Here is a 21,888-nt window from a genome sequence, read left to right on the forward strand (position 1 = left end):
TAACCACCAGTGGAGCATGATGAACCAGTTAATGCTTTGAAGTTTTGCTGCCTGGGCAATTTTGCATTATCTGGAGAATGTCTTATATGTATACAGTGTACCCAAACATTTGTTTAATAAAATGATAGAAGAGATTGTCAATATATATAATCAAAAGTAGATATTCCAACAGTGGCTTCTGTTTGACTTTGGGATATGTTGTTATATGTTTCTCAATGCATATTGACTTTCTTATTTTCTCATAACAGTTGATTGGTATCCTTTGGAGAGACATGACTTGTATGCTTTTGGTTTTGAATTCTAGAGGAGCCTTAAAAGTATCCTTTCAGATATTACACACACACACACACAATTTGATACTTTGAGTTATATATTTATATACTAATTTACATCATATCTTTATGTGATATATGATAGTGACATTTTAAGAATACAGTATATTGTATTATATTTGTTTCATATTGCCTTTCTGTAGAATGGAAGTCAAGAGGGAAGAACTTTGGTTCACCACACTTCGCATCCAGCACTATACCTGGCATGGAATAGGCACTCAGTAAATGTGATTAAAAAGCAGATGCTTTGTACAGCATGGTGACTGTAGTTAACGGCAGTAACAAAGCAAATGTTTTTCAATAAGAGGCTTATTGCTAATTTGTAGTTTAGTGAGTGCTCTAGTTTAATTTAAATAGTCTTATTCATTTTTAGTGATTGTCAAACCTGACCTTATATTTGCTTTCTTTCGTTTCTTTCTTTCTTTTTAGGAAGAATCCCCAGCACAAGATAGAATATAGACATAGTACATTTCCAGGTAAGTGATTTTACTTCAGGAAACTCAAAATGAAACCTTAAGATGGATTCTCTTGTTAAACCTAGAGACAGTTGCCACTTATTTTAATAGTATTTTAAAATCTCTGCTTCTGTGAATTTGTTGAATTATTGATTTTAATGATTTTCTTAAATTTAAAAATGATAAATTTTTATATAGATTTTTTCTGCAATCATTGTCTAACAGTGTATATATATTTTTCTTTGTATCTGTTAAACAATTCTTTTGTTTGCAGGTATCTTAAAACAAAATCTCAAACTGGCCTGAATGATAAAGAGAGCATATTGACTTCTTTTACTGAAAAGTCCAGAAATAGGGCTAGATTAGACAAGATTTGTTGCTTCAGCTCATTAATAATGTCAATAATGTCACCAATAACCCACTTTCCTTCCATCATACTGTCCTTAGAGGAGTGATTTTTATCCTAAGACTGGCTGCTCTCCCCAGCAAGGAACTATATGCATCCTTATTCAGCTGGGATGATAAGCATCCATGTTTACACCTAAGGAGAGAGAGAACGGCTTTGATTCTTGCTATTAGGAAAAGTCATGAAACTAACTTTTTAAAAAAAAACTGGTTTAAATCACATTGTTATTCTTGAATGAATCACTGTGACCACTAATTAGTTTGTTCTACCCTTGGAACCAAAGTAGAGTCTCTTTCTTCAAAACCACAGAGATCCTCAATAGAAACTATTGTTTTAGGGGAAGAGAAGTAGGGGACAAACACCAAAGAAACAACTATCGAATGACCATCAGTCCTGCTTACATCAACCTGTTCTGCCTTCTGTTTCCTTTGCTTCTGAACTCTAATATTTTTTCCCTTTAATAAACTCTGGCTTCTTTATATCATTTATATAACTCAGTGGCCAATTCAGCATCCTAAATTTCTGGATGCATCAGTATTTCTGCCCACAGAGTGAGGGAATTAACTGTATATCCAGGTTATGCCCACATGCGTTTGTATATGTATAAACACAGCCAACTTGTAACCAAGTGATAAAACCAAGTGATTAAAATAATTAATTTCACCACAAGGGAATTCTATTTACTGTTTTCTTATTAAAACACACTTTAGTGTTTTAATACTCCAGACACAAATATGATTACTTTATCTCAGTTAATATGGTATGGAGGTTATATGTTATACTTTCCTTACTGAGGCTGTATCTGAAGCTATGGCATTTATGGTTGTTAAGTTAACTTTCAAAAGTTCAAAAATATTATTTTGAACAATAATATAATAACATTTGATTAAAACTCTATTTTATTGACAAATTTTAGCATTTTCCCATGAAAGAGCATTTGACAGATTTATCTTTGTAGAACTAGGAACCTTTTACCTGAAAACTGTCAATATACATCATATGGCATGTTGAAAAGTATCTGAATTTTCTTCGAAAAATCTCTTTGAATTATCATTGAAGCAGCTTCTGAATGAAGAACATATTTTTAGAACATTTAACTGTTTTTAAGAAAAATTTTTATTTCATTGAAAATACTTTTTAAAAAAATAGGATATTTTAATATAACAGTTTAGCCTTATATATTTAATGTACTTTCAAGAGTTGTCATGTGGCAGTATAGTCAGGATATCTCTTCTTATTATAGAACCTATAAATTAAACTCTCTGAGGTATTTAAAATTTTATAAGTCTCACTATATTTCTTAGTGATATCTGACATAAAATTCTAACATATGTGTTTTTATTATTTCCCAAATCCTTAAAGTTTAACATTACCCAGATCTTAAGCTCATTTATGTAATGATTCATTTACTTATGCACGCATTTATTCATTTATTATATGACTTCCAAGTGAACAGAACTACAGAGATACATGAAAACTAGCATCTCACCACTAGTGCTTGTGGTGAGATGCTCTACAATCTTGGAGAAAAGAGATGGAGTACTTTTTGTTTGGATTTATCAGGGTAACTTAGTAAGGGAATTTTAAGTAAAGTTGGTCTTTAAGGTGGTAGGATTTCAATTATCTTTGTTTCTTAGCTTTGGGTAGGTGGGTATAGGACATCCCAGACAAATTGAGTAATAGGTTGGTCAAGGACATTGAGGCAGAAAATAATAAGTTGTGTTTGGAGTTCGAAGGTGGGTCAGTTTAACTGACAGGGAGAGTCTCTGCAGTTACTGTGAATGAATGATACTCTTGTTGTTCAGTCACTAAGTCATGTCCGACTCTTTGTGACCCCATGGACTGCAGCACATCAGGCTTCCCTGTCCTTTACTGTCTCCCAGAGTTTGCTCAAATTCATGTCCATTGAGTTGGTGATGCTCTCTTAAATATCTCATCCTCTGCCGCCCTTTTCTCCTTTTGCCTTCAGTCTTTCCCAGCATCAGGGTCTTTTCTAATGAACTGGCTCTTCACATGATGTGGCCGAAGTATTGGAGCTTCAGCTTCAGCATCAGTCCTTCCAGTGAATATTCAGGGTTGATTTCCTTTAGGATTGACTGGTTGGATCTCCTTGCAGTCCAAGGGACTCTCAAGAGTCTTCCCCAGCACCACAGTTCTAAAGCACCCATTCTTCAATGCTCAGCCGTCTTTATGGTCCAACTCTCACATCTGTATATGACTAACTAGAAAAACCATAGCTTTGAGTAGGAGGACTTTTGTCAGCAAAGTGATGTCTCTGTTTTTGAATATGCCATCTAGGTTTGTCATAGCTTTTCTTCCAAGGAGCAAGTGTCTCTTAATTCCGTGGCTGCAGACAGTCACCGTCTGCAGTGATTTGGGAGCCCAAGAAAAGAAAATCTGTCACTGTTTCAGCTTTTGTCCCATCTGTTTACCATGAAGTGATGGTACTGGATGCCATGATCTTAGTATTCTGAATGCTGAGTTTTAAGTCAGCTTTTTCACTCTTTTACCTTCATCAAAAGGCTTTTTAGTTCCTCTTCACTTTCTGCCATTAGGGTGACATCGTCTCATATCTGAGAGTGTTGATATTTCTCCTGACCATCTTGATTCCTGCTTGTTCTTCATCCAGCCCTGCATTTCTTATGATGTACTCTGCGTATAAGTTAAGTAAGCAGGATGACAGTATACAGCCTTGTTATACTCCTTTCCCAATTTTGAACCAGCCTGTTGTTCCATGTCCAGTTCTAATTGTTGCTTCGTGACCTGCAAACAGGTTTCTCAGGAGACAGGTAAGGTGGTCTGGTATTCCCATCTCTTTAAGACGTTTCCACAGTTTATTGTGATCCACACAGTCAAAGGCTTTTGCATAGTCAATGAAACAGAAGTAGATGTTTTTCTGGAAGTGTCTTGCTTTATCTATGATCCATCTGTTGACTGTGGATGATACTAGAGGAATGCTTTGAGGTCAGATTGTAGAAGCTCTTGAAAGCTAAACCAAAGATGTGGTTGCGGTGACAAATAACTAATGATGAGCTGTCCAAATTAGAGTAGAGGAAACCTTATGGTGAATGAAGGACCAGAACTAGGTTGCCATGAGAATGGAAAAACAGGATTTGATACAAATGAGATTCTGAAAGAAGAGTGGTGAGGAATTTCCAAGTGATTGGCCATGGTGTGGGGGATGGGATGAATCAAAGGAAATAAGAATGAATGAAAATTAAAGTACAAATTATCAGGAGCTTAGAGATCAGAAGGAAAAACTAGGTAGTTTGTGGGTTTGGTTTTTTTTTTTAAGTTATACATGTTAAATTTGAGGTGGGGTGTCATTAATCCATAATAAAACAATAAAAGCTATAATGCTGCTGCTGCTGAGTTGCTTCATTTGTGTCCAACTCTGCGTGACCCCATAGACGGCAGCCCACCAAGCTCCCCCATCCCCGGGATTCTCCAGGCAAGAACACTGGAGTGGGTTGCCATTTCCTTCTCCAATGCATGAAAGTGAAAAGTGAAAGTGAAGTCGCTCAGTCGTGTCCGACTCAGCGACCCCATGGACTGCAGCCTACCAGGCTCCTCCATCCATGGGATTTTCCGGGCAAGAGTACTGGAGTGGGGTGCCATCGCCTTCTCCGAAAAGTTATAATAGAGACCCATATACTATATACCAACTACTCTAGAATTTTATAATATAAAATAACTATATGAAAGTTTTATCATTTAGTTTCTGATTTGTAGCACTTCTAAAACACTTCGGTCTAAAATTTTCCCACACATGTAACAATTTATGCCATATATTTCGATTTTTGTAGGTTTGACTATTAAGCTCTCTAATTAGTTTAAAGTTTTACTAATTTTCCACACTTTTTCAGAGTGCTACATACAGTTTTAGCACAGCATATTGAATAAAAGAGTAATCAATGCTAGGAAATTTTTATTTTAAACTTTCTTAGCTACCTTATTTGCTGACATTTGAAAGAAATTATCATCATTGTTATATCACTTGATTATTGGAGTCATTCTCTCTGGCTTTTATTATTATGTGACAGTCATGATTCGAGGAGATCAGTACTGTTCATGGCTGAAATTTAGAATGTTCTACCAATCTGATAACTATTTCAGTATTTCTCTAGTTCTCCAATCATCTGTATACATATGCTTATATAGGCTTTTTTCTTTTCAGAAGTAGAAACTAAAAGATCTAGAAAGTAAGCTATTAAGTAAGGTTAGTGATGCTAAATGGGATTTTGTAAACTGCTGCTTACTGTGGGAAAAGCTGAGAGATTTTAGAACATGAAAAAGGCAAATGCAGTGGTGTTTTTAAAAAGAAATAAACTTAATGTATTAATATAATAAAGTGGATAGACCTGCACAAACTGCTTTTCCAAAGTTAAAATATGAATACCCAGCTAATAGTTTGGTTCATTACAAAGATCAGTCTTCTGTAGTAAAATGAGGCATTTAAACATCTTTATTCTTGTAGTATGTAGTAAACTTTCATCTTTAGAGATATTGGGCTAAAATATTTTTTCACTTAAATGAAAATTAATATCCTAACTCTAAGATTTACTGGGCAAGAAAGGAAAATAAAGCCCGGAGAATTATTGATGTTAAACTGTAAGTCTGCTATGAAACATCTGTCTTCTTATTTCCTGTTACCAGAAAACTATTTGGAGAAAATCAGCAGATTGGAAAGGTTTTTTTCTCCACATAAACATCTTCCAGCACGCATATAACACAGTGTACTCTTTAGTAGCTCTGCAGACTTGGTTCTTTGGCTAGGAACTTGATGGTGAAATTTTAAGTTGTACAAGAAATGTTAAGATACAAATTTCATATAATACAAATATTATAAATACTTCTGCAAAAAAAGAAAAGTCAGAAGTTACCACATCCTAATAATACCAAACAGTTAATAGCATGTTCTTTCAAATATGTTAAAGAGTTTGTTACTTTTTCTAGTTTGTTATTTTTCAGTATTATGGTAGAACAGTATTATCCATCACTTTTTAAAAATAAGTGACAGCTTATTTCTCTTGTGCTGCTTTCAAATAGTCAAGCTGTCAGCCTGTCTGTACGTTTCATATTCCTGTAGAGAAAATGAAGATTCCTGCTTTGTTCTTAAAATTAGAACTTTGGGGTTGGAAAGGATCTTTGAAGTCATTTAATCAACGTCATTTGATTCACAGATAAAAAGATAAACTCCACCAAATGCCTTGTTCATTGACAAGGGATATATGACACAGATCTTTAAACTTCTAGCCTCCTAGTATATATCTTTTTCTTAAACCATGTTATTTTTTAAGACTTCTTATTTGATGAGGGGAATGGAACATCACAGATAAACAGTCACTAGCCAGCTAGAAACTTAAAAGTGACCTAAGTGAAGATAGAGAAAAAAATTACTGTTTACGAGCTCACCTTGACTTGGAAGAAACATGCTTATTTCTAATTTCTTAGACATGCTCAACAATTAGCTTTCAAATAAAGTATTTGTAATATAAGAAAATGCTAAATGTAGGCTCTTATTTTTCCAAAGATGGCATTATACTGTTTAATTCTGTGGAAACCTATTGGAAGTCACAACTACAAAAAATAAAGCCACAAAAATTGGTTTTTGCTGTTGCTTAAAAATATTAAACAGCTATTATTCCATCTCAGGCTCTCACTGTTGTACTTCAGTAAGCTTTGTACTAACCGTGGTGTTCTGTGTACAGTGTTGGGGTCTTGGTTTGGGATCATCTATAATGTGACTCCTCATGACTGAGTTCTCTAAACAACATGCTTCCTTGTCTGAGAGGGTTTCTTTGAACTTTTTGTGTAGCAAACAGTGTTATAGCAAGGTTTATATGAACTTTACTGGCTTTATCACTTTAAATCCAGATACTCAGATACCATGCTTCGGCTTGCTCAGGGAATATATGCATGGGTGTCTATTCCTCTTTTCTGTGAATGCCCCTTTGCATAAAACTTAATTGTTATGGTAAAGACAGACATTTTATTCCTAAATTATGTGCTAGTCATATATTCCCTGATTCAGGAAATCATGAAATAATTCAGATCAAGTGTGCCGATTCAGCATTTTCTAGTAAAGTTTCATCATCTCTATGGCCCACTTATACCTTAAGCACTTAAAAAAAAAAAAAAAAAGCCCTCCCATCTAGATGGCATTTCTATTGTAGAATATTTGAAGTCGCTACTACAGAATTTGCTACAAGAGGGTCCATTTAATTGGTTCCACAAAAAATGTCAGCATTCAAAATCCTGTCGTGAAATGTGGGCCTGGGACCACTAGGAAGGGGCATAGAGCTGAGTTCTGGCACCGACTTGCCCTTGTCATGACTTTGCCTTGCTTGCTCATGTCAAGGAGTTCTTCAGGTGCTTTCACTTAAAACACAGAGTGCCAGTTCATATGAAGCAGAGGGGAGAGAACTTGACTACCAGCTACACTGAGTTCTGTTACATATTGTTATTTCAGATTCTACACCTCCTGCTAAAAGAATGTGAGTGTGATGTTATGATTTTACAGATAAAAACAAATTTTTGATGAAATGAGTGGGATTCTTCTGATTAATATGTCATTATTGCTTCAGCAAATGAACCTATCCAGTAAGTTGCTAAAGATTCCCAGGGCTCATTGAAGCTTAAAGCTGATTCAGTTATCAGGATTTAAATAAAAGTCTGTAGTATAATTCATTGTGTTGACAGGCAGGCTAGTGATTAAAAGTGTAGGTTATAATAAAGCATTTCTTTATTGATTTATTCAAATCAATTGCTGAAGGTGTTCAGCAGTTGATTTGCAGATGGTTCATTTATTCATTCATGTATTTAGCAAATATGAGTCTATAAGTGTCTTTTATGTGTTAGGCATTGTTGAAGAAGTTGAGAATACAGTAGAGACAGAACCTTGCTCTTGTAGAATTTCACAAAGGTGGACAGTGCACATGTTAACAATTATGTGATGTCATGTAGTGATAACTGCTAAGAAGAAAAATAAAGCTGTGTAAGAGGACAGAAGGAAGGAAGCTGTGGCTTCCCTGGTGGCTCAGATGGTAAAGCATCTGCCTGCAATCCTGGAGACCCAGGTTCGATCCCTGGGTCTGGAAGATCCCCTGGAGAAGGAATGGCAACCCACTCCAGTACTCTTGTCTGGAAAATCCTATGAACAGAGGAGCCTGGTAGTCTACTGTCTATGGCGTCACAAAGAATCAGACATGACTGAACGACTTAAGAGGACAGAAGGGCAAGGATGTGTATGGGGGTGGGAGGCAGGTCCCATTTCAAATAGGACAGTAAAAGAAGGACTCTGATAATTTGATATTAGAGCAGAAGGCTAGCCAGGTGATTCTCTGACGGATGGCTATGTTAGGCAGTGGGAAGGATGCTTCAGAAGCCCTGGAGATGATCCCGTTGGTTTATTCAAGGAGCAGTGAAGAGAGGGTAGGATTGGAACAAAGTGTAAGTGAAGAATGGCAGGTGAGACTAGAAAAGCTAGTGAATCAGTTTTGTAGGGTCCTGGAGGCCAAGAGATACAATTGAGGACTTCAGATCTTATTCTGAGTGAGATAAAAAGCTATTGGGAGATTTTTTGGCTTCTTTGTGAACAGATAAGAGTAGAAGTAGGGAATCCAGGTAGGAGGATATTGGAATAGACCAGGAAGAAGATGGTGGTATTGGATCCAGGGTGTTAGAGTGGATGTGAGAAGTGGTGGATATATTTTGATGGTAGAGCCAACAGGATCTTTTGACATTAAATATTATGGAGGATATTCAAGGATAACTCCAAGGTTTCTTGCCGAAACAATTGGAAGGGGCTTCCCTGGTAGCTCAGTGGTAAAGAATCTGCCTGCCAATGCAGGAGATACGGGTTCAATCCCTGATCCAGGAAGATCCCACATGCCTTGGAACGACTAAACCTATGCACCACAACTACTGAGCCTGTGCTCCAGAGCCTGGGATCTGCTGCCTCTTAGCCCATGTGCTACAGCTACTGAAACCCACATACCCTAGAGCTTGTGCTCTGCAATGAGAAAAAGCCACTGCAACAAGAAGCTCTTGTACCGCAACTAGAGAGTATCCCCCATTCACTGCATCTCGAGAAAGTCTGCGTAGAACAAAGACCCAGCATAGCCAAAATAAAGTAAATAAAATTATTAAAAAAAAACAAACAATCGGAAGGTTGGAAGTCATACGTATGTTCGAGATTGAAAAGAGAATGACCACATTTGGGTGAAGCACCTCAAGAGCTATGTTCTGGAAGTGTTGCATTTCACATTTCTGTTAGTCACTAAGTAGAGATGGTACACAGGCAATGAGATAAATGAGTCTGGAATTTATGCTGTGGTCAGAGCTTAAAATATAAATTTGGGGATTTAGGATATACAACTAGATGGAATCATCTGAGGACTATATTTGGAGAAGGAAATGGCAAACTTGCTCCATTTTTCTTGCCTGGAGAATCCAATGGACAGAGGAGCCTGGTGGGCAGTCAGACACCACTGGGTGACTGAACACAGCATAAAGAGTATCTTAGAGAAGAGGTCCCAGCCTGAAATTTGGGCACTCCAAAATTTAGAGGTTGAGAAGATGAGGAAGATCCAGCAAAGAAGATGGAGAAGGAGCCGCCAATAAAGTAGGAGAACCTGAAGTAGTTTCAGCTTTGTATATATTTTCCTTGTAAGTCTGCTAAGCTAATTTCCGAATCTAAAACGAGACTCTTAATTGAGATGGCATTATTTATATATATGAGATACTTCCAAGAGCAAAATGGTCAAGATCAGAAACATTGCTGTTCTTTCTTCCTCACTCCCTTTCCCGTCTGCAAACTATCCTCTAAATGGTTTTTAATTGTTTTCTATCATAAAAGTTACATGAGGAATTGAGGTTAGTTAGACATAAAACATGCCCTCAAGAGGCAGATAAAACGTGTACACAAATAAATATAATCTCAGACTTCCCTCAAGGAACTGGTGTGCTGCTTATGCTAATGAGAATTGTATAAGTTTTTATGTAGCCTTTTTGGCTTTTTGTTACCAAGAAACTTAGGGAGAAATTTGATGCTCTGCCTATATTGATTACGTTAAAAATTGAGGTTGATATACTTACATTCTGCTTTCTTTGTTCTTAATTTCTACTTTTATTTGTGTTATCTCATATTAGTACAGGCTTCCCAGGTGGCACTAGTGATAAAGAATCTGTGCAGGAGACCAAGGGATATAGGTTTGATTCCTGGGTTAGGAAGACCCCCTGGAGCAGGAATTGGCAACCTACTCCAGTATTCTTGCCTGGAGAATCCCATGGACAGAGGAGCCTGGGGGGTTACAGTCCATGGGGGCGCAGAGAGTCAAACACGACTGAGCGACTAATCACAGTAAGCACATGATTATAAGCTGTCTCAAATCCCCTTGGAATGAGTAGTGATATTAAGAAAGAAATAACTGTCTGGGCTATGAAAGTTAAAAAGACAAATCAGTTACTTTCTTTGTCATCATTCTGCCATGAAAAATTTTCCTACCAAATTTCTTAACTTTCTTTTTTATATCTGTTCCATATGAATGTTTTAGGAAGAAGCTAGCTGAAGCATATGTGTGTGCTCAATCGCGCCCAACTTTTTGCAGCCGTTTGGACTGTTGCCCAAAAGGCCCCTTTGTCTATTGGATTTTTCAGACAAGAATACTGTAGTGGGTTGCCATTTCCTCCTCCAGGGGATCTTCCCGACCCAGGGATCAAACCTGCATCTCCTTTGTCTTTTGCATTGCAGGCAGATTCTTTACGTGATGAGCCATTGAGGAAACCCCCGCTGAAGCATATTCAAAAGTACAAACATTTTTAACCTTTAAATATTCCACATCATCCTAGAGTCTCTCACTGCCTTATTTTAAACCAACTCTGTTGCTCTCTATGAAAAGAAAACTGGGATGAGGGAAGAAATTAGTTTTGAGACAGAAGAATTTTAGAATTGTAATTCTACTATTATGATATTATTTAGAAACCTGTAAATTCTGATGGTTGTTACCATAGTAATTCTAGTCTTACCAAAGTGTGAGCTATAAGATCTGTAAAGCTAAATTTTTCAAAGTCTGTGAGCTTATATCTCCTCATTTGGTCTCAACTCTGGTGTGTCACCTGGAGAAGGAAATGGCAACCCACTCCAGTTTTCTTGCCTGGAGAATCCCATGGACAGAGGAGCCTGGTGGGCTATAGCCCATGGGGTCACAAGAGTCGGACATGACTGGAGCGACTGAGCACACACACACTGGTGTGTCAGTCAGATTGTGCTAGCTTTGTGGTGATAACAAACAGTCCTCAAATTTCAGTGCCTTATAACAATAAATAGGTACATTTCTCCTTCATGTTAATATGCATGTAGCTACATGCTGGCTGTTGCCCTGTCTCACATGTGTCTCATCCTGAATCCAGGCTGAAGGATCAACCTCTATCTGGGGCACACTGTTCTCCTAGCAGAGGGGAAATGGCAGTAGCAGAATCACAGAGGCCCTTAAGGCTTCTCCATGGAAGCCACTACTTCCACTCACTTTTCTTTGGCCAAGTCTGACGTCAGTGGGAATGGGTAAATAGAATCACATTGCAAGGATGGACAGTGAATAACTGGGACAGAAATATATTCTACCATTATGGAAGGTGGTGTAGCTTGATTATGATATTATTAAGGAACCATTATGATGAATCTAAGGACATTTTAATCTTGGAAGCCTCATAGTAGGGGCAGTTTGATTTAAGCAAATGTTAAAAAAAAAAAACAAAAAAACTTTAGCCCCCTTTCTAGAATTTTGTAATTGTTAGCTATGTATTAAGTAAAATCTTCTTGACAGGGATATTTTACAGTTAGAGGTTTCTAAACCCAGGTTGAGTGACAGTTGACATGCTACATACTAAACTGTTTTTCAGTGAGAAGCATTTCAGATGAAGATGACAATGTTGGGCAACCCAATGAATACAACCTGAATGACAGCTTTATAGATGATGAGGAAGAAGAATACGAGCCAACAGACGAAGATTCCGACTGGGAACCAGAAAAGGAAGACCTAGAGAAGGAAGATATGGAAGGGCTTTTGAAAGAAGCAAAAAAATTTATGAAAAGAAAAAAGTGACTCCTCTGCAGTAATATATGGCTCATATTTACTGTTTCTTTATGGAAAAATAATTCAGGAAGCACTTAAGGGATAATTGTTTTTCTGCTTTTTATGGTTATGACTTTACTATTGACTCTTCACAAATGAAACATTGAAATGTCACCCTTCAGTGTAGTGGATGAAATTTGTTGCTTTGCTTTTTCTATGTTATTTCAAACATCTGGAAATAATAAGCAGACAGAGTTAAAAAGAAATAATTGATATTTTTCATGTACTTTATAATAAAAAGTAAACATCATAGGTTGCAAAAAAAAAAGGTCTTTTTTTCTTTTTTCCAAAGATTCTGTCTTTAGATAAAATACTATGCAAATATAACCAGGCAGATTACGTAACTGGTGGGAAAGCATGCTTCTTTTCATTCCTATTGAAGTAATTCTTAAAGCAGAACCAGACTTTAAAAAATACCAGCTATCATATAATGGCTATTATTTTTTCTAATGTCCTAGATGTGAGCTTTGCAATTTCATTGACTACTTTCGTTCTTTGAAACTTGGGGAAATTAGTACAAAATGGATACTGAAAATAGATTCAACTAGACTACAGAAATGTCCACCATGCAGGGAATGCTATTTTATGTCCCAAGTCTAATTTACTATATGTTTGAGTTTAAAAGTAGAAAACCTGAAAGAATTTGACCATTTCTTTTTCAAACAAGTCCTGCCTGATGCTTTTAACTCTCATTATGCTATTCTTAAGAATATAGGGATTATTTTTAACCATAATTTTCTCAAATTATATTAGTTCTTTTATCCTCAGATGACAGTAGCAAGTTGTCTGCCAGCATTCAAGATTCTGGCCTTTTATTTCAAGAAGAAACCCCTTCTCCAGTTTTATGTAGTATAATATTTCTGCATCTCTGTTCTTAAATTCCTTTAGGCTATGTAATACTCTTCATTTTACATGACTTAGAATCTTTGAAATATAGTTTACAATCTTTAATATGGGTTTGTACAAACAGCAGTAAATATAGCTTTGAAATTGTAAATCATAAACTAAAAGTTCCTCATTAAGCACTAATATTTTATATTCTACGAGGACCTAAAAATGTATATCTTAAAAGAGCAGGACAGATTTGTAATTGTTTTCTTAGTGTTTTTAAGTTTGTTTTCAAATAATTGCATAATATTAAAATTTACTTATATTACAGCAAGGAAAAGATAAATATTTTTCTATTATCTTTTATTCTAATTTTTCTCTCTGTTGTTATTTAGAAGCTAATTTTCTCTTCTAATGTCCCTTTAGTCTTCCGGGCTTGACAAACCTGTGAAAAAAATTCTTTGAACTTACTTTTACTTTCACTTTGCACAAACTTAATCCTTAAAGTGTTTCTTAATCCATTCATAGATATATCCCAAAGGAATTAAAAACATGTGTCCACATGAAAACTTGTACACAGTGTCGGTAGAAACATCATTTGTAACAGTCAAAAAGTGGAAACATCTAAATGTCTTATCAGCTGATAATGTCGATAAGCAAAATGTGGTCTATCTTTACAACCAAGTATTTTTTGGCCAAAAAAAGAAGTGAAGGATTGAAACGTGGTACAGCATGGATAAACCTTGGAAACATTATGGTAAGTGAAAGAAGTCAGACGCAAAGGCCACAAATGGTATAAGCTCAATTATATAAAATATCCAGAACAGGCAAAGCCGTAGAGACAGAAAGTGCATTGGTAGTTGCCGGGGTCTAGAGAGAAGAAGAGTATCTTTCTGAATTGATAAAAATGTTCTAAAATTAGTGGTGATGATGTAAAACTCTGTAAATATACTAAAATCCATTGAATTGTATACTTTCTATGGGGGAATTTTATGGCATATGAATTATATATGTGTCAAGAAGGCTATGATAAAGAATATAAAAGGTGACATTGGCCTTTTAGAAAGAAAGAAAGGCGTTCAGTATCAGAATATATTCTTCTTAGAAGTTATGTGATAGCTCATGTTAATTTTTAAGAATAGTTTGATGTGCTTTGCATAAACATCCTGAAGACACTTTTGAGTATAACGAATGTATAAATATTTAACTTCATTGTAATGAAAATTTCCTACTTGGACTATATTTAAGTGTATGATTTTCAAAATAGAGGCAAAAGTGATGAAATTGGTGGGCTCAAAAGCATTGCTAACAAAACTTGATTTAGTTGCTGTCCTAAACAGTGGATTGAGAAACGACTATCCCTATCATGGTATTCATAGAATTTAAACTATATCCTAACCTCCTCCTTCAAGCTAAGAATGGTCACATACATTTTTCTCACTAATGTGCTTAATTCGAAAAGCAAATGTTTTTTGTCGACTTCTTGAAGTGAGGTGGGTTTTCTGGGACCTTGGGAAGCTGGAGTCATGAAGATTTTCAGTGACACATGGGTATTGATTCTGCTTTTCACCCAGGTTTGAGGATGGCATTGTTGATACTATTTCCAGAATTAGAAGATCTTAATGATTGGAAACATTCATTATAGTGAAAAGAAATAGATTATGAGCATACTTTTTCCAGAATGGTGATGTAAAGTTAAATGGATAGTGACTTTCCTCTGATTTATCTGTGCAAAGTTCAGTGTCACCAACACATCCCATGGAGGCAGAAACCACACACCAGCGCCTACATCTAGCCCTGCTCTTTGAGTTCACCTTTTTGTGCCCATTACTTTCTCTTTCTTGAGGAGGAATCTGTAAGAGAGGCTCTCTGTGTGTGTGCGTTCTTCCTGCCGGTCTGCAAACCTACAAAGCTGCTCCTCCACAGTAGGTATTGAAAGAAAAATGATAATAATTATTGCCAAGATCGTTACTGGCCATCCTGATATAATGTACACAATAAATTTGATTATCATAAGCAACCCCAGTTGTACTCTGTTGTGCCCAAGACCCCGTCTTAGGTGCTGGTGATTCAAAGAAGAATAACATGGAGTTTCTGTTTTCAGTGTCCTTACAGTCTACTGGGGAAGATAGGAATATTTATTCATTCAACAGTGACTACAGAATACTATGGAGAATACAAGGAAGAAAAGGACATAGCTTCTACAATCAGAGAGCTTGCAAAGGCAGTGAGGCAAATATGCAAATAACAAAATGGGTAGAAATGCAATAGTCCGAGAAAGGAATGCTGGAGTATAATTTAAATGGCCTGTCTTGCTGCGTATTGAAATACAGCCTCATTCTTGAGGAAGAGCCTTTGTCTGATTGAGTTGCAAGCTGAACTTGTAGATTTTTTCATGGAACACAACCTTTATCTTCAAAAATGACTGGCAGACATACTACAGTTATTCAGAATGGAGTGTGTGGCTGGCATTTCCTCAAAAATGAACTTAGCCTATTTTTTTTCCCAAGGAAAACAACAAACAGTATATATTATAATTGTAAAAATGAGCTTTCAAACAAAAATTAGAGTTTTAGAAAACTTCTATATGTCACTGAGCTTGTTAGCTCTCCAAAATTTTAAAAACTGTTATGAGATATTGTTGGTGATAAAATACAATGAAATGTGTCAACATTTGGAAGATCTTGAAAACTGAGCAAGCCAATGTTTTCTGAATGACCAATGCATATTATAAAATCAGGCATGGGTAAAAGATCCACTCAAAGCATAAGATAGGCCAACGAAACTTAGTGTGTGACTTCAGATAATACATTGTGCCTAACACATTTCAGAAGCTCTTATTTATTTTTGGTGGCACATTGAAAATAATATTCACAATTATCTGAAAAGCATATGAAACTACTTTCTTTTCTAATTACATATCTTTTTAAGCCCTAATTTTCTCTATATACTTCAAGCAAAACAACATACAAGAGCGGACATGAGAATCTAGCTGCCTTCTATTAAGCCACGCATTAAAGAATTTACAAAAATGTGAAGCAGTGCCACTCATTTTACTAAAAGATTATCATAAAATATATTAATTGTGTTTATATATAATGTATTATTTTAAAAATCATTAGTAAATTTCTCAATTTCAAAAAAGGTGAGTATCTATAGATATGACCCTCATAAATAAAAGCTCTTTGGGATCCTCAATAATTTTTATGAGTTAAATCTTAAGTCTCAACATTTTGAGAACCATTTAATTAAGTCACTATACCAGTCAGTGTCAGATTTTATTTTCTTGGGCTTCAAAGTCACTGCAGACGGTGACTATAGCTATGAAATTAAAAGACGCTTGCTCCTTGGAAGGAAAGCTGTGACAAACCTAGACAGTATATTAAAAAGCAGAGAGACATTACTTTAGCAAAAAAGGTCTGTCTAGTCAAAGGTATGTTTTTTCCAGTAGTCATGTACGGATATTAGAGTTGGACCATAAAGAAGGCTTAGTGCCAAAGAACTGATGCTTTTGAATTGTGGTGCTGGGGAAGACTCTTGAGAGTCCCTTAGACAGCGAGGAGATCAAACCAGTCAATCCTAAGGGAAATCAACCCTGAATATTCATTGAAAGGACTGATGTTGATGTTAAAGCTGAAGCTCTAGTACTTAGGCCACCTGATGTGAAGAGCTGACTCATTGGATAAGACCCTAATGTTGGAAAGATTGAAGGCAAAAGTGGAAGGGGTGGCAGAGGATGAGATGGTTAGATAGCATCACTGGCTCAGTGGACAGGAATTTGAGCAAACTCCAGGAGATAGTGGAGGACAGAGGAGCCTGGTATGCTAGAGTTCATGAGGTTGCAATGAGTTGGACATGACTTAGCAACTGAACGACAACCACCATTCAGTTAGGCTAGTTGTGATGGGCTAACCCCCAAATCACAGCGCCTTAACACAAGGAAAGTTTTCTTAAGCCAAGATTTTGTGTTGGGTGAATCTTCAGGCCACTGTCTTTCATGTGGCAGCTCATCATTCCAGGATTTCAGAAGCTCTGTCATCTTGTAGTTGCACCACTGGAACATGAAACCTACCAATCATGACCATAGGGGGAAGAGAGAAAGTGAAGGGTTGGACCCTGTTAATTAAATGCTTCTGGCTAGAAGTGTCCCTCATGCTCACAGCCCATTGTCCAGAGGAAGTCAGATGGCCTTGCCCACTGAAAGGGGCCTCAAAAATACAGTTTTGGTGCCCAAAAAAGACAAGAACCAGATAGAGTGAACACTAGTAATGTCTATAGTCACTAAAGGGGTGAGTGATAAATAGGGAAAAGAGTTGAAGACATGATCTTGAGTGTCAACATTCAAGTAGTAGAAAGATGAAGACTTCAGAGGAATTAGAGGAAAAAGAGGGATGTCAGGAACTTGCTGTGCTGCAGAAGCTAAAAGTAGAGGACTGTTGAAAGAGAAAGCAGCAAACATTGTAGTTGCTGCAGAATGGATACAAATGCAAGTCCTGAGGTTAGATTCGACTTCCTACTTCTTGGAGATAATTGAGGCTATTAGATGAGAACTTGCCCAGACTCTCACCTGTGTCTACCTATCCCCCAGCTATTCCCATATTCTCTGTTGTCTTTCCAGATATTACAGATGAATTGTCTGTGTTCCTATTTAAAGCCAATCCCCCATTTTCAGGCACCTCTTACATTCTCGTGGATTTCACACTGGTTATTCTTCCCTTTTGCTCCCATTTCATCCTTTTTTTCCTATATATTGAACCATTCCCATCACCATATAAATATTTCTTCCATCCTAAAAACAAATCTTCCCACCAATTTCACTTTTCCCTGCAGCTTCACTACTCCGTTTCTCTTCTCCCTGTCACAGCAAAATTCCCCGTGTGTTGTCTATACCTGCTGTCACCAATGCTTTTCCTCCTTTGAAACTCTTTCAAGTCAGGCTCTCCTTATCACCTCTCCATTGCAACTGCTGTGGTCAAGAGCATCTGTGATCACTCCTCTAAATCCTGTCACCAATTCTCAACCCTCATTCTTCTTGAACTTTCTGCTTGTTTGAAACAAGTCACTCCTACCTCCTTCAGACACTTCATTTTTCTTCTAGGAAATTAGAATATCTTGTGGCTTTTTCTACCTTACTCCCAGTGTCCATTGCTGGGTGTTTAGTTTTTTCATGAGCTCTTAATGCTCAGAGTACCCTAAAGCAGAGTCCTTGGTCTTTATTTTACTATTTACATTCATTTGCTTCATGTAATCTGTTTTTTGTTGTTGTTTTAACAATAATTCTAAAATTTTAACTCAAGCCTTGACCTCTTCTCTAAATTCCAGATTTACATATGCAATTGTCTATTCAACATCTCCACTTGAATGATAGACATCTCGAACTTTACATGTTTGGGACTGAATTCTATTTGCCTTTTTTGTTCCCCCGCAAATCTTCCTCTCCTGATCAGGCTAAACAACTTGACATTATTCTTGACCTCCCACTTTATCCTACACTCAGCAAAATCTTGATGGATCTACTTTCAGAATATATCCAGAATTTGACTCTATATCTGAACTTCCACTGCTGGCAACTTGGACTCCCTGCTTCAATCTTTGGATCCTACAGTTATGCACTTCAGTTCAGTCGCTCAGTCGTGTCCAACTCTTTGTGACCCCATGGACTGCAGCACGCCAGGCTTCCCTGTCCATCACCAACTCCCGGAGCTTACTCAAACTCCTGTCCATTGAGTTGGTGATGCCATCTAATCATCTCATCCTCTGTCATCCCCTTCTCCTCCTGCCCTCAATCTTTCTCAGCATCAGGATCTTTTCAAATGAATCAGTTCTTCACATCAGGTGACCACAGTATTGGAGTTTCAGCTTTTGCATCAGTCCTTCCAATGAATATTCAGGACTGATTTCCTTTAGGATGGACTGGTTGGATCTCCTTGCAGTCCAAGGGACTCTCAAGAGTCTTCTCCAACACCACAGTTCAAAAGCATCAATTCTTTGGCACTCAGCTTTCTTTATAGTCCAACTCTCACATCCATACATGACTACTGGAAAAACCAAAGCTTTGACTAGACAGACCTTTGTTGGCAAAGTAATGTCTCTGTTTTTTAATATGCTGTCTAGGTTGGTCATAACTTTTCTTCCAAGGAACAAGTGTCTTTTAATTTCATGGCTGCAGTTACCATCTGCAGTGATTTTGGAGCCCCCCAAAATAAAGTCTGTCACTGTTTCCATTGTTTCCCCATCTATTTGCCATGAAGTGATGGGACAGGATGCCATGATCTTAGTTTTCTGAATGTTGACCTTTAAGCCAACTTTTTCACTCTGCTCTTTCACTTTCATCAAGAAGCTCTTTACTTCTTCTTCACTTTTTGCCATAAGGGTGGTGTCATCTGCATATCTGAGGTTATTGATATTTCTCCTGGCAATCTTGATTCTAGCTTGTGCTTCATCCAGCCCAGCATTTCACATGATGTTTATAAGTTAAATAAGCATATAAGTTAAATAAGCAGAGTGACAATATACAGCCTTGACGTACTCCTTTCTGATTTGGAACTAGTCTGTTGTTCCATGTCCATTTTAACTGTTGTTTCATGACCTGCATACAGATTTCTCAGGAGGCAGGTCAGGTGGTCCCATCTCTTGAAGAATTTTCCACAGTTTGTTGTGATCCACAAAGTCAAAGGCTTTGGCGTAGTCAATAAAGCAGAAGTAGATGTTTTTCTGGAACTCTCTTGCTTTTTTGATGATCAACAGATGTTGGCAATTTGATCTCTGGTTCCTCTGCCTTTTCTAAATCCAGCTTGAACGTCTGCAAGTTCACAGTTCACATAAACTGTGAAAAAGGGAAGAAGCCTGGCTTGGAGAATTTTGAGCATTACTTTACTAGCATGTGCGATGAATGCAATTGTGTGGTAGTTTGAGCATTCTTTGGCATTGCCTTTCTTTGGGATTGGAATGAAAACTGACCTTTTCCAGTCCTGTGGCCACTACTGAGTTTTCCAAATTTGCTGGCATATTGAGTGCAGCACTTTCTCAGCATCATCTTTTAGGATTTGAAATAGCTCCACTGGAATTCCATCACCTCCACTAGCTTTGTTCATAGTGATGCTTCCTAAGGACCGCTTGACTTCACATTCCAGGACGTCTGACTCTAGGTGAGTGATCATACCATTGTGGTTATCTAGGTCATGATGACATTTTTTGTATAATTCTTCTGTTATATATAGCCTTAATATATAGTTATATATAGCCTTAATTGGTGCTAGTGGTAAAGAACCTGCCTGACAATGCTGGAGACATAAGAAATGAGAGTTCAATCCCTGGGTTGGGAAGATACCTGGAGGAGGGCATGGCAACCCACTCCACTACTCTTTGCTGGAAAATCCCATGGACTGAGGAGCTTGGCAGGCTATGGTCCATAGGGTTGCAAAGAGTCAGACACAACTGAAGTGACTTAGCACGCACGCACATACATATTAGGAAAAAGACTACTAATAAAAGACTAAAAATGAACTGAGTTTTCTTAAGAAATAAGACAAAAGCATCAAAAGAAACCCAAAGAAAGTAGGACAGAATTAATAAAGTAAAACTTGGAATAAAAGATTCAAAAAAGCAGTAGACTTGATCAATAATACACAAAAATAATTCTTTGAAATGATTGATAAAATAGACCTGTTGTGAAAAAAGACAAATATTAGAAACCAAAAGGGTTAGAACTATACATAGGAATGATGTAAAGTTTTTATAGTATAATATGTACAACTTCTTGTTAATAAATTTGTAAATCTAGATAAATGTATAACTTTCTGGAAAAATATAATCAAAATTTACTTTAAAATAGATTTAAAATCTGAGTAGATCAATAGCTCTAGAGGAAATAGAAAGTATTCAAAATTCTGCTCCTAGTATGGTACTAAATGCTGGGGATTACAAATAGGGCTATTAAATCTTTGTTTAGCAAATAGTTCTCCTGTTATAAGAACTATTACAAAGTGTGGAAAGACATGGATAACTCTCCAGTTCTTCAAATCAGCCAAAGACATCACTGAAAAACTTACAGATTTATTTCAATTTGAACACAGACATAAATATCCTAAATTATTACTCAACTTGTCTTCAACAGTGCATTAAGATATCATGACGTAGCAGGATTTATGCTGAGAATATAAGGGTAGTTCAGTGTCAGTTAATCTATGAATGTAATTCATCACATTAACATCACTGATCACATTAAGAAAGGAACAACTTATGATCTCATAAAAATCCAAAAAAAGTACTTGGTAATTCAACACTGTTCTTCAGAAAACAAAAAGAAAACAGTTGGAAAGCTAGGAGTAGAATTAAACTGTTTTAACTGATGAAAGTATTTATTGGGTTGGCCAAAAATTTCATTCTGACTTTTTTCTGTAAGATGTTACAGAAAAACCCAGACAAACTTTTTTGCTAACCCAATATTAAAAATTTACAGCAAATATCCCAGTTCATAGGGAAGCATTAGAAGTGTTCCCAGAGAAGAAGTTTGAAATGAGACAAGGGTCTCCATGATCACCTCTACAATTTCATGTTCTGAGTATTCCACCCCTGGTAATAGAAATGAAGAGAAAGAATAGTTTTCAGTATTGGCTAGAAAAAAAAAGCTTGTTACTATTTGCAACATATTTGGCTACTTAGGAAACACATGAATTGAAAAATTATTAAAATTAACAAGGATATTTTTTAAATTGACTAGATACAAGGCC

At 36.7% G+C, this 21,888-nt stretch overlaps 1 protein-coding gene and 1 long non-coding RNA gene across 3 annotated transcripts in view; both read left to right on the forward strand.

The window, feature by feature from the left end:
- APLF (aprataxin and PNKP like factor) overlaps positions 1–13,486 on the forward strand; it is a 93,241-nt gene extending 79,755 nt beyond the window's left edge. The window contains exons 9-10 of one of the 2 annotated variants that reach the window (XM_027555668.1): positions 762–808; positions 12,096–12,442. In XM_027555668.1, coding sequence (XP_027411469.1) covers positions 762–808; positions 12,096–12,298 — 250 coding nt within the window. In that variant the 3' untranslated portion in view covers positions 12,299–12,442. Of the gene's footprint in view, positions 1–761; positions 809–12,095 lie in introns of both variants that reach the window. The other variant, XM_027555669.1, reaches the window with a different exon arrangement.
- Positions 13,487–13,493: 7 nt separating this feature from the next.
- Positions 13,494–15,176, forward strand: LOC113901391. The gene is made up of 2 exons (XR_003513408.1): positions 13,494–13,913; positions 14,731–15,176. It is a non-coding gene; the product is annotated as an uncharacterized LOC113901391 (long non-coding RNA).
- The last annotated feature ends 6,712 nt before the right edge of the window (positions 15,177–21,888 follow it).

The sequence above is a fragment of the Bos indicus x Bos taurus genome, chromosome 11 (assembly GCF_003369695.1).
Source record: "Bos indicus x Bos taurus breed Angus x Brahman F1 hybrid chromosome 11, Bos_hybrid_MaternalHap_v2.0, whole genome shotgun sequence".
In the NCBI taxonomy this organism is placed as follows: Eukaryota; Metazoa; Chordata; class Mammalia; order Artiodactyla; family Bovidae; genus Bos; species Bos indicus x Bos taurus.